The 12,405-nt window shown below is 43.1% G+C and overlaps 1 protein-coding gene across 1 annotated transcript in view; it reads right to left on the bottom strand.

Moving 5' to 3' along the window:
* The window catches only part of DIAPH1 (diaphanous related formin 1), a 112,511-nt gene that overhangs the window by 54,238 nt on the left and 45,868 nt on the right, over window positions 1–12,405 (bottom strand). The window contains exons 16-18 of the mRNA XM_053246679.1: window positions 10,136–10,945; window positions 6,787–6,904; window positions 3,440–3,451 (exon numbers count right to left, since the gene is read on the bottom strand). Of these exons, the coding sequence (XP_053102654.1) occupies window positions 3,440–3,451; window positions 6,787–6,904; window positions 10,136–10,945 (940 nt within the window). The remainder of the gene's footprint in view (window positions 1–3,439; window positions 3,452–6,786; window positions 6,905–10,135; window positions 10,946–12,405) is intronic.

The following is a 12,405-nucleotide window of genomic DNA, read 5'->3' as shown; positions in this document are numbered from 1 at the left end:
GTAGTTAAGGGGAAGAGAGGAGATGTATTTGTTATATTTGTACACCGCTCCAAATTTGCGTCTCTGGGAGGTTGTGTGTGTCCCTGCTACGCAGGGGCGGCACTTTCAAGCAATGGAGGGAGGTAACCAGCTGAGGCGCCAGCAGGGCCATGAGATGTGTCCCCCACGGTTATCACAGGAGCAGCATTGGGGAGTCTCTCACACTTCTGACAAAGCTTGCAAGAAGCAGAAGGAGAGAAGAGGAGGCTGCTGGCAACCTGCCCTCACCTCCCATGTCATTTTAAAAGCTTGCAGGGATCAGGTTTGAAAGTGGGGTGATCCCCAGCAGGGTTGTGGGGCAAGGCAATGTTTGGTGCTTTGCCTCACGTGCCACAATACACCTGAAGGGAAGCTGTAGAGCTTCAGGAGCTATAGGATCCTGGGGGAGATGGAGTCTCTCTACTTCCCATCACCAAAGTCTGGAAGGGCCAATTGCCTTCTTTGAACATAGGAAGCTGCCGTATACCCAGTCAGACCATCTAGCTCCATATTGTCTTCACAGACTGGCAGCGGCTTCTCCAAGGTTGCAAGCAGGAGTCTCTCTCAGCCCTGTCTTGGAGATGCCAGGCAGCAAACTTGGAACTTTCTGCATGCAAGTATGCAGATGCTCTTCCCAGAAGAGCATCTGCATCCCCTAAGGGGAATATCTTACAGTGTTCACACATTGTCTTCCATACATATGCAATGAAGGCAGACCCTGCTTAGCAAAGTGGACAAGTCACACTTTCTACCACAAGACCAGCTCTCCTCTTGTAAATGACCCTTGTTGATATACACAGAAACATAGGAAGCTGCCATATACTGAGTCAGACCATTGGTCTATCTAGCTCAGTATTGTCTTTCACAGACTGGCAGCGGCTTCTCCAAGGTTGCAGGTAGGAATCTCTCTCGGCCCTATATTGGAGACGCAAGGAAAGGAACTTGGAACCTAGATGCTCTTCCCAGAGTGGCTCCATCCCCTAAAGGGAATATCTTACAGTGCTCACACATCAAGTCTTCCATTCATATGCAACTAGGGCAGACCCTGCTTAGCTAAAGGGACAATTCATGCTTGCTACCACAAGATGAGCTTTCCTCTCCCTATAACACAGAGTTATAGCATGCCTGTATCCTATTGCCTCATCATCCCAAAAAGAATGGGTAAGAGCTGCTGCTTTGTTCTAATAAAAATTCACTATATGTAGTTTTAGGAGGGGTGTGGAAGTCAGAGACCGCATTCTATTTGACTCACCCCAGTCCACTCATCATTGCATGCAATGGGAGGCAGCTGCATTTAACTGCAGGTGACAGTCTCTACATATTTACAGATTACTAGTGTCAGATGGATAAACATGAGGAGTGAGTACAGAAAAAAATTTCAGAAGGGAGGCCCAAGTTCAAGAAGCTTGATCAAAGTTTGTAAGGTTAGGGAAACATTTTCAATTCTTCATGTCTTTCTCCTTTCTGCCAGAAGGTGGCATCCAAAGCACACAATTGAAAGATTCTTGTTAAATCAGACATGAATGGGTCATTAAACTGGTTCAACTTATATTAAAAATTTACAAGCACCCTCCAGCAGGATAAAAGGTATCGCTGTTTATTATTTTGTATCCAGTGAAGCAATAACCACATGACAACCCTTTTAAAGCTATTAAGATCATCACCACACTATTTCGCTCCCCAAGTTTTTCTTGTGAAGATTCCCTCCCTTTGCTCTTAATCTCACATGTAGAATCCCGGGTGGCCAAGAGGCCTCAGGAGCACTCACTGCAAGCAACACTCCTCCAATGCTGTTCAGCTGAGTTTCAGAAGCCCAGGAGGGCTAGATCACACCAAGGAACCCTCCTGCTTTCAGCAATGCCTGTGTAGGTGATGCTGAACATAAAGACACCCCAGGTGCAGCTCCCTGGAGCACTCCCCTTTCCCTCTCCCCGTGTTCAATGCATGTAAGGAGAAGAATGCCTAAAGATCACTTGCATTTCTTAGTAAACAGAAGCTTAGTTTGTTGGGCAGGGAGGTGGAAACAATTTTAAACCATAATGAATACAAATATGGTCCACAATGCCCAGCTAAGGATAGAGGTGGGGACCCTGAAGCAAAAACCAATCTGAACATCAGGTGGGGGAAAGCAAGCATGAATTGACCCCTTTGATAAACAGGGTCTGTCCTGGTTTGCATTTGAATGGGAGACAATGTGTGTGAGCACTGTAAGATATTCCCTTTAGGGGATGGGGTAGCTCTGGAAAGAGCGTCTTGCCTGCTTGCATGCAGAAGGTTTTCGTTTCCCTCCCTGGCATCTCCAAGATAGGGCTGAGAGAGCCTCCTGCTTGCAGCCTTGGAGAAGCTGCTGCCAGTCTGTGTAGACAATACTGAGCTAGAGGGACCTATGGTCTGACTCAGTATATGGCAGCCTCCTATGTTCCTGTGATCCCAAGATCATAGGAGCATTTAAAAAAGCAAAGCTAGGTTCAGATTCTGACTTAGGGAGTCACTGGCACGGTAGCCCTCTTCAGATCTCATTTTACAAGGACGGTGTACTTGCATATACCTCCCACAGAGGGAATGAAGTCCCACCCCCTGCATGTCAATCATTAATCCCACTGCTGTGCCACCCATGATTACAGTGTTTCTCTGAAGAGGCAAACATTGTAAGTATGATGGCGGGCACTTCCATGTCCGGCAGGCTTTGGTACCTGACCAATCACACTTGGAGTGTTTGCCTCTTCAGACTAATGCTGTAATTGCAAGTGGAACAGCAGTGGGAGTGAGGGAGGATGACTGACATGCTGGGTTAGGGGCCTCCATTCCCACTTGGACAGAGTATGTGAGTATACCACCCTTTAAAATCAGGTCTGCAGAGGGCCCGTGGCTCTGCAGAATGGAACCAGTGCCCCTCTCTTACAGGGTTTTGTGGTGACAATCATAACCACTTTGCACATTAAGAAGCGTTATCTTAATGACTTAACTGTTTACATAAACCAGTTTTCTGGTTTCTGTGGTTTGGTCCCACATGAAGAACCTAAGAACAGCCCTGCTGGATCAGGCCCAAAGCCTATCTAGTCCAGCGTCCTGTTTCACACAGTGGCCCACCAGATGCCTCTGGGCAGCCCACAGGCAAGAAGTGAGGCCATGCCTGCTCTCCTGCTGTTGCTCCCCTGCAACTGGTATTGAGAGGCATCGTGGCTTTGAGGCAGGAGGTGGTCTATAGAGTGTAAGGTTTCCTTCATCGCTAGAGGAAATAAGTAAACTGCTGCTTCGCTATCTCTGAGAGAAGTAATGGGAACACATCACTTAATCCCTGCTAACAGGGTAAAGAGGCACCTTTTAAAGTGGGGATCTCCTATTTTTAGCAGGAGGAGAGCAACGGTTCCTCTCCAGCACCAGTGCAACTTATTTCCAGTAGTAGCTGCTAATGTCCAACTTGTCTTGCTTGCTTATATTGTGAGCCGTTTTGGGACAGGGAATAACCTTGTTCCCTTTCCCATGTAAATATGCTTTGTGAACAGTGTTCTCTCTCATTTTTTTTCATTTGTGTGCGGAATGAGTTTTGTTCTGAGCGGCAGGATCAAGGCAGTGTGCACGCACATGCATTCAGAACAGGGCCTTCCTGATTCAACCTGAGTGGAATCTAAATTTAAATGAGTGGACATCAAAAAACGTGTGAGTTCAAGCACACATGCACGCCTTAGAGAGAACACTATTTGTGAACTTTTTTTAAAAAATGTAAATATTCATAAATAATGACAGTAACAACACTTCACTTCTGTGGCAGAAGTGGACACAGTCACACTCCCTTGCACTCTTCACTGACCTGTGTCATCCTTGCTGTTGTCAGCATCAGGAGATTCTGCTTCTTCTCCATCCTTCTTGGAAGCGTCTTTCTTCTTTCCTAGTAAGACACAGTTTTCAATACACATAAATGGGAGTATCCATTCTCACATTTTGTTTAAAAAAGTACCAGGTTCCACAAATATGAATGCTAGATTGCCATTAACTGGGTAGTTTACAACAAAACAATTTTGTAGCTCAGAGATCTATAGTTTCATACATCCAACTGCTTACAGATCTATATATATTATCAACTTGTGCCTGCCTTGAAAGGTGAGCGTATCTGTTCCTAAACATTGTCTACTGCAAACTGTATGAGCAGCAACATCCATTACCACCACATTCTGAGAGCAAGATACACTTCTCTGAATTAGAGGTGCTTGGGATGAGCTTGGCATCGGTTGTTCCAAGTTGGCAATCCTGAGAATTTTCCAACCATGATCTTAGGATTTCACCCTAAAGAAACTGCTGCAACCTCTGAGTGCACAAAGCAACTTGGTATCCTCAGCTGAGAGGAAACTTGTTTAACAAAAGGCAGTAAGATTTCCAGCAGCAATTAGACTTTGTTCTCAGTGAGGTGGCAACTGTGGAGAAGTGAGTTGTACCACTTCAGTCTGCAGGTAGGACTTGCATGATGGAACGTTCCTCCACACAAAAAGTTATCTTCATACAGAAAATTAGCATATCAAGAAGTGCTCTAATCTAGCTTTCGCCCTGAAATGTTAGTTTCACTCTGTGGAGGAAAAGCTTGGTGGGGGAGGGGGTGTTGTACAGAAGAGCATTCTATCACATGAGCCTCCACCTGCACTGTACAGGCCAGCTGACCATCTCAGTTAGACAACTGGATTGGACACAAGTTGACCACCTCAGTGAGAACTAGGATCAGCCAATCGCAACTTTGGCAGTGTCCTGGATGCAGCTCACAGATTATAAGTTTCCCCACCTGTTAAAGTGGGGACATATAAACAGACATAAAATATAAATTAAAGAAGTAATCACTTAAAATACTCACCCTTGGCTGAAATCAGCAACAATCCAATGAACCCAGTTCAAGAATCACCAGTGCAGTGAGGAGGGAGAACAGTACATATCAGAATGGGTTTCCATATCATAGATTGTATGAACAAGCTCCCACCCAACATCACATCCCAAATGCCATCCCTCTAATTCTCACAGAGTGGTAAAGGTTACTACTTCCAGAACTGCAGTGCATTACCTAAGAAATAAAATATTTGCAATTGCTGCCCTGCCCCAGACTTTAAAGATTATTAAGGAAAGGACTGAAAACAAAACTGTACATATCACTGATTAACTTTATGGGGGGCCAATATTAGGAATCCCATGTGCAATTCTGGTCACACCATATCAAAAATGTATCACACAGCTGGAGAAGGGACAAAAGCCAAAACCAATTCAGGAGCTGGAGCATTTTCCATTTTAAAAAGGTGCATCCTAAAGCATTTGGGGCTTTATTTTAGGGAAAAGAAACAATGACTAAAGGGGAGGCATATTTAGAGTTTATAACATTATGAAGAGAGAGGCGACAGCAGATAGAAATCGTTCCCTCTTGCTGTCTTGGTACTAAATCTTGGGGTCATCCAACAAAATGTATAGACAGTAGGTTTCAAAAACACCTTAAGTGGGTGAGGGGGGGCTGCTTCGCATAATAGCTAACATGGAATTTGATTCTACAAGATGTAGCAATTGCTTCAAAAGGAGATTAGAAATCACTATCAATATGTATTTAGCCATACTAGCAAAAACACACAGAAGCTCCATATTCAGAGGCAGTGTACCACCCAATATCAAGTTCTAGGGCCTGACAGAAGATGGCAATCCCTACTTGAGAGCTTTCCATGAATATCCAGAGAAGGTGTTGAACTAGTCTTATCAAGCAAGGCAGCTCTTAGATAGCAAATAGTCTCCTCTTCAATTCCTTGTCTTCCAGTGAATTCACCACACAATCAGTATAAAAGGATCTAAAACTAAGTATACAAATTGCAACCCAGTAATTCAATAAATACAAAAAACACATAAGAAATGAAATATATTAACATTAACTGTATCATAACTCATAGAATTATATAGAAATGATGATAGTAATTGATCATACAAAGTATAATTACTAATTAGAACATGGAATACACTAAATAACATCCATTTCAAAGAAGAACTATATAGTCCATAATATATGCCATAACAACGTACGACAGCAACCGTTAAACAGTTTTAATTTAGTAATTGTACTTTGTATGATCAATTACTATCACCATTTCTATATGATTCTATGATTTACAATACAGTTAATATATATCATTTCTTATGGTGTGTTTTGTATTTATTGAATGATTACTACTACTACGAATATTTATATACCGCTCTTCAACCAAAGCTCACAAAGCTACATAGAAAAATAAATAATACATCAATAAGATGTATTTCTGTCCCCAAATGGCTCACAATCTAAAGAGAAACATAAGACAGTTACCAGCAACAGCCACTGGAGGGATGCTGTGCTGGGGATGGATAGGGCCCCTGGGCCAGTTTCTCTTATATTAGTAGGGGGAGAGCATCACCACTTTAAAAAGAGTCTTTTGCTCAGTTAGCAGGGGACTTAGTGGTATATAACAGCCACCCCTAGATCTGTTGGCATATACTGGATCTGTTGGGTTGCAATTTGTATTTCAGTGAATTCAAACATCTGAAGGAGAGCTGTGCATCCAACACATGAGAGTACATTTCAGGGAGCTGAAAGGTAATTGTGGCTGTTAAACAGGAGACATGCAGCAGACACACTGTAAACTTGTTGGCTGCATAAAGTGTGAATGCTTCCTTTGGGCCAGCCAGCCATTGTAAGTCAAGGGCTCCTTGTAGAGAACTTCTGAAGGCATCTGCTTACCTTCTCTTTAGCTATCCCTTCTTCCCAAATACATCACTTACATTTGGGCTGTGGAGTCGAGAAGACAACAGTCAGCTTGGCAAGGATTTCATCATTCTCAAAACGATCTTCCTTGGCCTTGACCCAGAAACAGTTCTCAGACAGTTGCTGAGGTGTTATCTGTAGGGAAGGCAAAATCGTGAACTTTTAAAATGTATGTATATGGCACACACCAGCTACACTTTTCTGTGGCACATGCGTTAATTCATTACACATTTTAAAAGAGAGTCTTAGGGCACCTTAAGGACAAAAGAGATTTACTGTAATTTAGGTTTCTGTGGAAAAGAGATGTATGAAGTGTTACTCTCAACTGGCAGATTTATTGTTTATCTAGAATTGATCAGCAAACTGGATTATATATCATTTGGGTTTGATTGGAACTGTATTTCTTTCACAGTACAAGTGTTAAAATTAGTATTGCACAGGTTGAAAGATAAGTGCTATCAACAACTAGTGTTGTTGTTATTATTACTATCATCTTGTATACATTTAAATTCTGCAGACCTAAAGCTGCCACTTCCATGTCCTTTTGCCCAATTGTTTACTCTTTCTTTCTTTGTATGTATGGATGGAAGTGTGTGTGTGTTTTATTTAACTCCCCCCACTCTCAAAAGAACACAACACCTCATGCATTTGACAAAGTGGGTTCTAGCCCACAAAACTTGTGGTACAATAAATCAATTAGAATTAAAGTGCCAAAAGTATCTATTTTGATAGAATTCCATAGCCCTATTAAGACAGTAGCCCTGTTCACATGGAGGGAGGAGAAAAGCTGTCACTGTGTAGAGCAGTGGTTCCCAACCTGGGTTCCTCCAGATGTTGCTGAATACAACTCCCATCACCCCCAGCCATAATAAACTGTAGCTGGGAATGATGGGAGTTGCAGTTCATCAACATCTGGAGGAACCCAGGTTGGGAACCTCTGGTGCAGAGCATTCCAGAACACACCCAGAAGCCCCACTCCCAACACTGAAGTACTAGGAAACCTTATCCTCCCCACACCTATCACAGGTACAGCATTTATCTGAAAAGGCAACCACTACAAGAGTGATTGAAGGCATTTCCAGGATTGGCAGGCTTGGACACCTGCCGGTCATGGAAATGCCCACAATCACACTAATGGTGTTTGCCTCTTCAGATAAATGTCATAACGGTGATGAGCGCAAAGAGGACGAGGCGGGACTTCTGGAATGCTGTACATGCTTGCAGCATTCCTCCCCCACCCCTCAACCTTGTGTGAATAGGGCTATTATAGATGTCTGTACACTCCATACATGCTTTTGTGTGAATTACTGTACCAGCATTCATTTTAAGCATGAATCTGGATACAAGCATGGACTCGGATTCAAATGAATAGTACAGACAGGAAGTGTACTGCTGGAACTGTGTTTCGGTCAATAACTATACCTGTGTACACATCTGTAGCTGTGAATACTGCGCACCTGTATGAGAGTTAAACATAACATGTGAACAGGGCTCATGATTTCTAGTTCTGCTGCAGCATGGCTACCCCTCTGGAATCTGTCGTTTCTGAAGGGTTGCCATTATTAAATTTGGCACCTTCAAGTGCTGCCTTGAAAACAATCCATCCTATAAGAAGGTGTTTGCCCTTCCTCAATCCATTAACACATCATTCTGGGGTAGGAGATAATTTGTTCCAGCTGTTTAAACGTCAGGTGAAGTTAAATCATTAACACAGGAATAACAGCTGCTAGCTAACAGGACGAGGGAGCTCAGGTGAATGTGGGCTGGGAAAGACCAACAAAAGCCCTATTCACATTATGTTCAATACACATACAATCTGTGTACAGTGTATGCATGTGCAGATCTGAATGTGCACAGAGTTATTCACACATTATGTTCCACACATACACATTTGGACAAATTTGTTGGTACCCTTACAGCTCATTGAAAAAGTTTTTTATGCCTCCTGAAAAGCAATCACATGAAAAGCAATTGTCCCATGTATACCTGCATGCCTTTGATATGTCATCGAGTAAAGCAAAGCAAGTGTGAAAAGAGATAAAGTATTGCTTATTCTACAAAGAGACTCTAAAGTGGCCTGGACACATTTGTTGGTACCCCTAGAAAAGATAATAATTGGATTAGAGTGATTTTTCAAATTAGCTGTTTTCTTTCATTAGTATCACACATGTCTTCAATCGTGCAATCAGTCATTCAGCCTACTGAAATGGAGAAAAGTAGTCACTCTGCTGTTCGGTATCATCGTGTGTCCCACAATGATCATGGACCAGAGAAAGCAAAGAAGAGAGTTGTCTGAGGAGATCAGGAAGAAAATGATAGACAAGCATGTTAAAGGCAAAGGCTATAAGACCATCTCCAAGCAGTTTGATGTTCCTGTGACAACAGTTGCAAATATGATTAAGAAGTTCAAGGTCCTTGGGACTGTAGCCAACCTCCCTGGATGAGGCCGCAAGAGGAAAATTGACCCCAGAATGGGCAGAAGGATAGTGAGAATGGTAGACAAAAAGCCAAGGACAAATTCCAAAGAGATACAAGCTGAACTCCAAGGTCAAGGTCCATCAGTGTCTGATAACACCATCCATTGCTTTTTGAGTGACAGTGGGCTCAATGGAAGACGACCCACGAGGACTCCACTGTTGGGGAAAAAAACACATTTAAAAGCTCTGTCTCAGTCGCAGGTCATGGATCCTCCAATTGGATAATGACCCAAAACACACAGCTAAAAGCACCCAAGAATGGCTAAGAACAAAACATTGGACTATTCTGAAATGGCCTTCTATGAGCCCTGATTTGAATCCTATCAAAGATCTATGGAAAGAACTGAAACATGCAGTCTGGAGATGCACCCTTCAAACCTGACACAGCTGGAGCAGTTTGCTCAGAAAGAGTAGGCCAAACTACCTGTTGACAGGTGCAGAAGTCTCCTGGAGAGCTACAGGAATCGCTTGTTTGCAGTGATTGCCTAAAGATTGTGCAACAAAATATTAGGTTAAGGGTCCCATCATTTTTGTCCATGCCATTTTCATTTGTGTTATTATTTGAAATATTCTGTTGCATCAAAACTCTAACGCAAAGTCTGGTTTTTGTTAAATGCGGGTGATGGGTGCCAATTACTTTTGTCAGTTTCAAGTTATTTCAGAGACAATTGTGGGTTCTTCTTTTTTCATGGAGGGGTACCAACAAATTTGTCCACATGTATATATATATATTAGTAGTTCACTTCCTATCTGTATCCTAAATTTGAGGGGGCCTGTACCCAGGTTTACTTTTAAAATGAACACATGTTCAAACACATGTATGCACATACAAGATAATCTCTGAACAGGGATAGTGAAGCAAAAATATCTAGGAATCAACTAACACCACCTTGGACCAGTTAGTTCTCCTTAGCGGAACTTCTGGCTTGTAAACTTTCTTTGGAGCCAATCCAAATGGAAGAGCTGGAGGTGCCATGAACCCAAATCCAGGTGGCATGGGAGGAGGTGGTATTCCAGGTGCACCAGGAGCAGGAGGTGGTGGCGGCACCCCAGCCGCGCCAGGAAGAGGAGGAGGTGGTGGTGGTGCGCCTGGAAGCGGTGGTGGTGGCGGCGGCATTCCAGCTGCACCAGGAAGTGGTGGTGGTGGTGGTGGCGGCATCCCAGCCATGCCAGGAAGAGGTGGTGGTGGTGGAGGCGGTGGCGGCATCCCAGCCATGCCAGGAAGAGGTGGTGGTGGCGGTGGTGGTGGCGGCATCCCGGCCATGCCAGGAAGAGGCGGTGGTGGCGGTGGTGGTGGCGGCATCCCGGCCATGCCAGGAAGAGGCGGTGGTGGTGGTGGTAGAGGTATCCCAGTCATGCCAGGAAGAGGTGGTGGTGGTGGAGGTGGCGGTGGCATCCCGGCCATGCCAGGAAGAGGCGGTGGTGGTGGTGGAGGCGGCATCCCAGCCATGCCAGGAAGAGGCGGCGGTGGTGGTGGTGGAGGCATCCCAGTCATGCCAGGAAGAGGTGGTGGGGGTGGTGGGGGTGCTGGAGGCACACCGGCCATGCCAGGAAGAGGTGGTGGGGGTGGGGGTGCTGGAGGCACTGTATCTCCACCAGGAGAAACTCCAATCCCACCAGGTAAAGCAGCAGTAGCTGAAGCAGTGACATGTTCCATTTTCTTCTTTGTCTCTTCAAGTTCTTTTGATAGTTCAGCAATCTGTAGGGGGAAGAAAAAGATGATTTAGAATACATAATTTATTGTGTTTAATTTACACGTTTCCCAGCCAGTTCCCAGTTTATATTTAGGAAGTGTATATATTTTAAGCAGGTACAACATTACACAACTAATTTCAAGGTTACCCTGAATGAAGCCCTGATGGCTCTGGAAAGTAGCTGGGCCATCGTGGAACACCAGTCTTGTTATTCAGGCTGTATGTGCATATTCATGTCAATATTCCTTTTAGTTTTCCTTTCTATACAGTTCACTCAACATGTTCTCCCTCACGTTTCAAAATCTTCAAGTTTCAGATTTCAGCTGTGAGTCGTCCATAATTCACATCCACACCAAGCTGTACTTTATACATTTATTTTTCAACATTAAAACGTACTCCTTCTGTGAATAGGTGTTCCTTCCTACAAATCTGTTTCACCATGCCTATTCTGCTTTGAATTCTTGTTCTAGACTGCCCATCTTCTGTTATCTTGCTTCAAAGATATTTAAGTTATTATATTTAGCCAGGTCATTTTATATATCAAATTATCACAGGTCTTGTTTCTGTGACTGGCAGCTTTGCCATTCTGAGTCCACCGATAGTTCCTTTTGCACCCCCTATTCCATCTAAGAGAAGAGCCTGGAATCTGGACCATATCTTTAGTTCCCAGGGACCAGGAGAGGCTGCCTGTACAGCACTACATATTATGATTATAACATAACTATGATCTTAACATACCTTTATGTGAATTTTAATTGTAAGCTGTTTTGGGAGGAGCCAGTCTTGTCTAAAAAGTGAGCTATAAATACATATCCCCATTATGACAGGAGGTTCCTTACTTATCACAAACATCTGTTTTATTTTCATTTGTTTCGACAGTAATTTTGAAAACTGAAATCTAATACGTTATACAGCTTCTCATTTGTCTATTATGCAAAGTGTGGCCTGCCTATTCATTCAATAATCTACTAATACTTTATGCATCCTCAAATAGGACAATAAGCAACCCTGACTGACCCTTAAATGGTTTACTCTTTATGCAGTCTCATTTATTCTTATGATTCCTGATTTTTGTGTAAAATGCTTATTGTCCTTCTGTCCTTATTGTCTATTCTGGATTTCAACTATACAGTGAATATTTTGTTCCAAGAGAAAGCTTTTTCTATCTAGATCAATAAATAGTATTTAAGAATACGCCTTGATTTCTAATTTTTCTATTGATTGCAAAGATAGTGTCTTTGTTCCTATGTTTTTAAAGCCCAAACTGCTCTTCACTGAAGCATTTAATTCGGGTTCAACCTCTCTTTGAATATTTCTGAACCATGCTGAATAATTGTAAGCTTATATGCCGTTCATGCTTATCTGATTTTGCCTTTTGAAAAATTGGTATTGCACTAAATTATTTGGTACATTGCTACTCTTATACATTAATTCCTTGCATTTAGAGAAGAGCTCTCTCTTGCTA

The sequence above is a fragment of the Hemicordylus capensis genome, chromosome 4 (assembly GCF_027244095.1).
Source record: "Hemicordylus capensis ecotype Gifberg chromosome 4, rHemCap1.1.pri, whole genome shotgun sequence".
Lineage (NCBI taxonomy): Eukaryota > Metazoa > Chordata > Lepidosauria > Squamata > Cordylidae > Hemicordylus > Hemicordylus capensis.
This window is presented reverse-complemented; position numbering and strand designations above follow the sequence as displayed.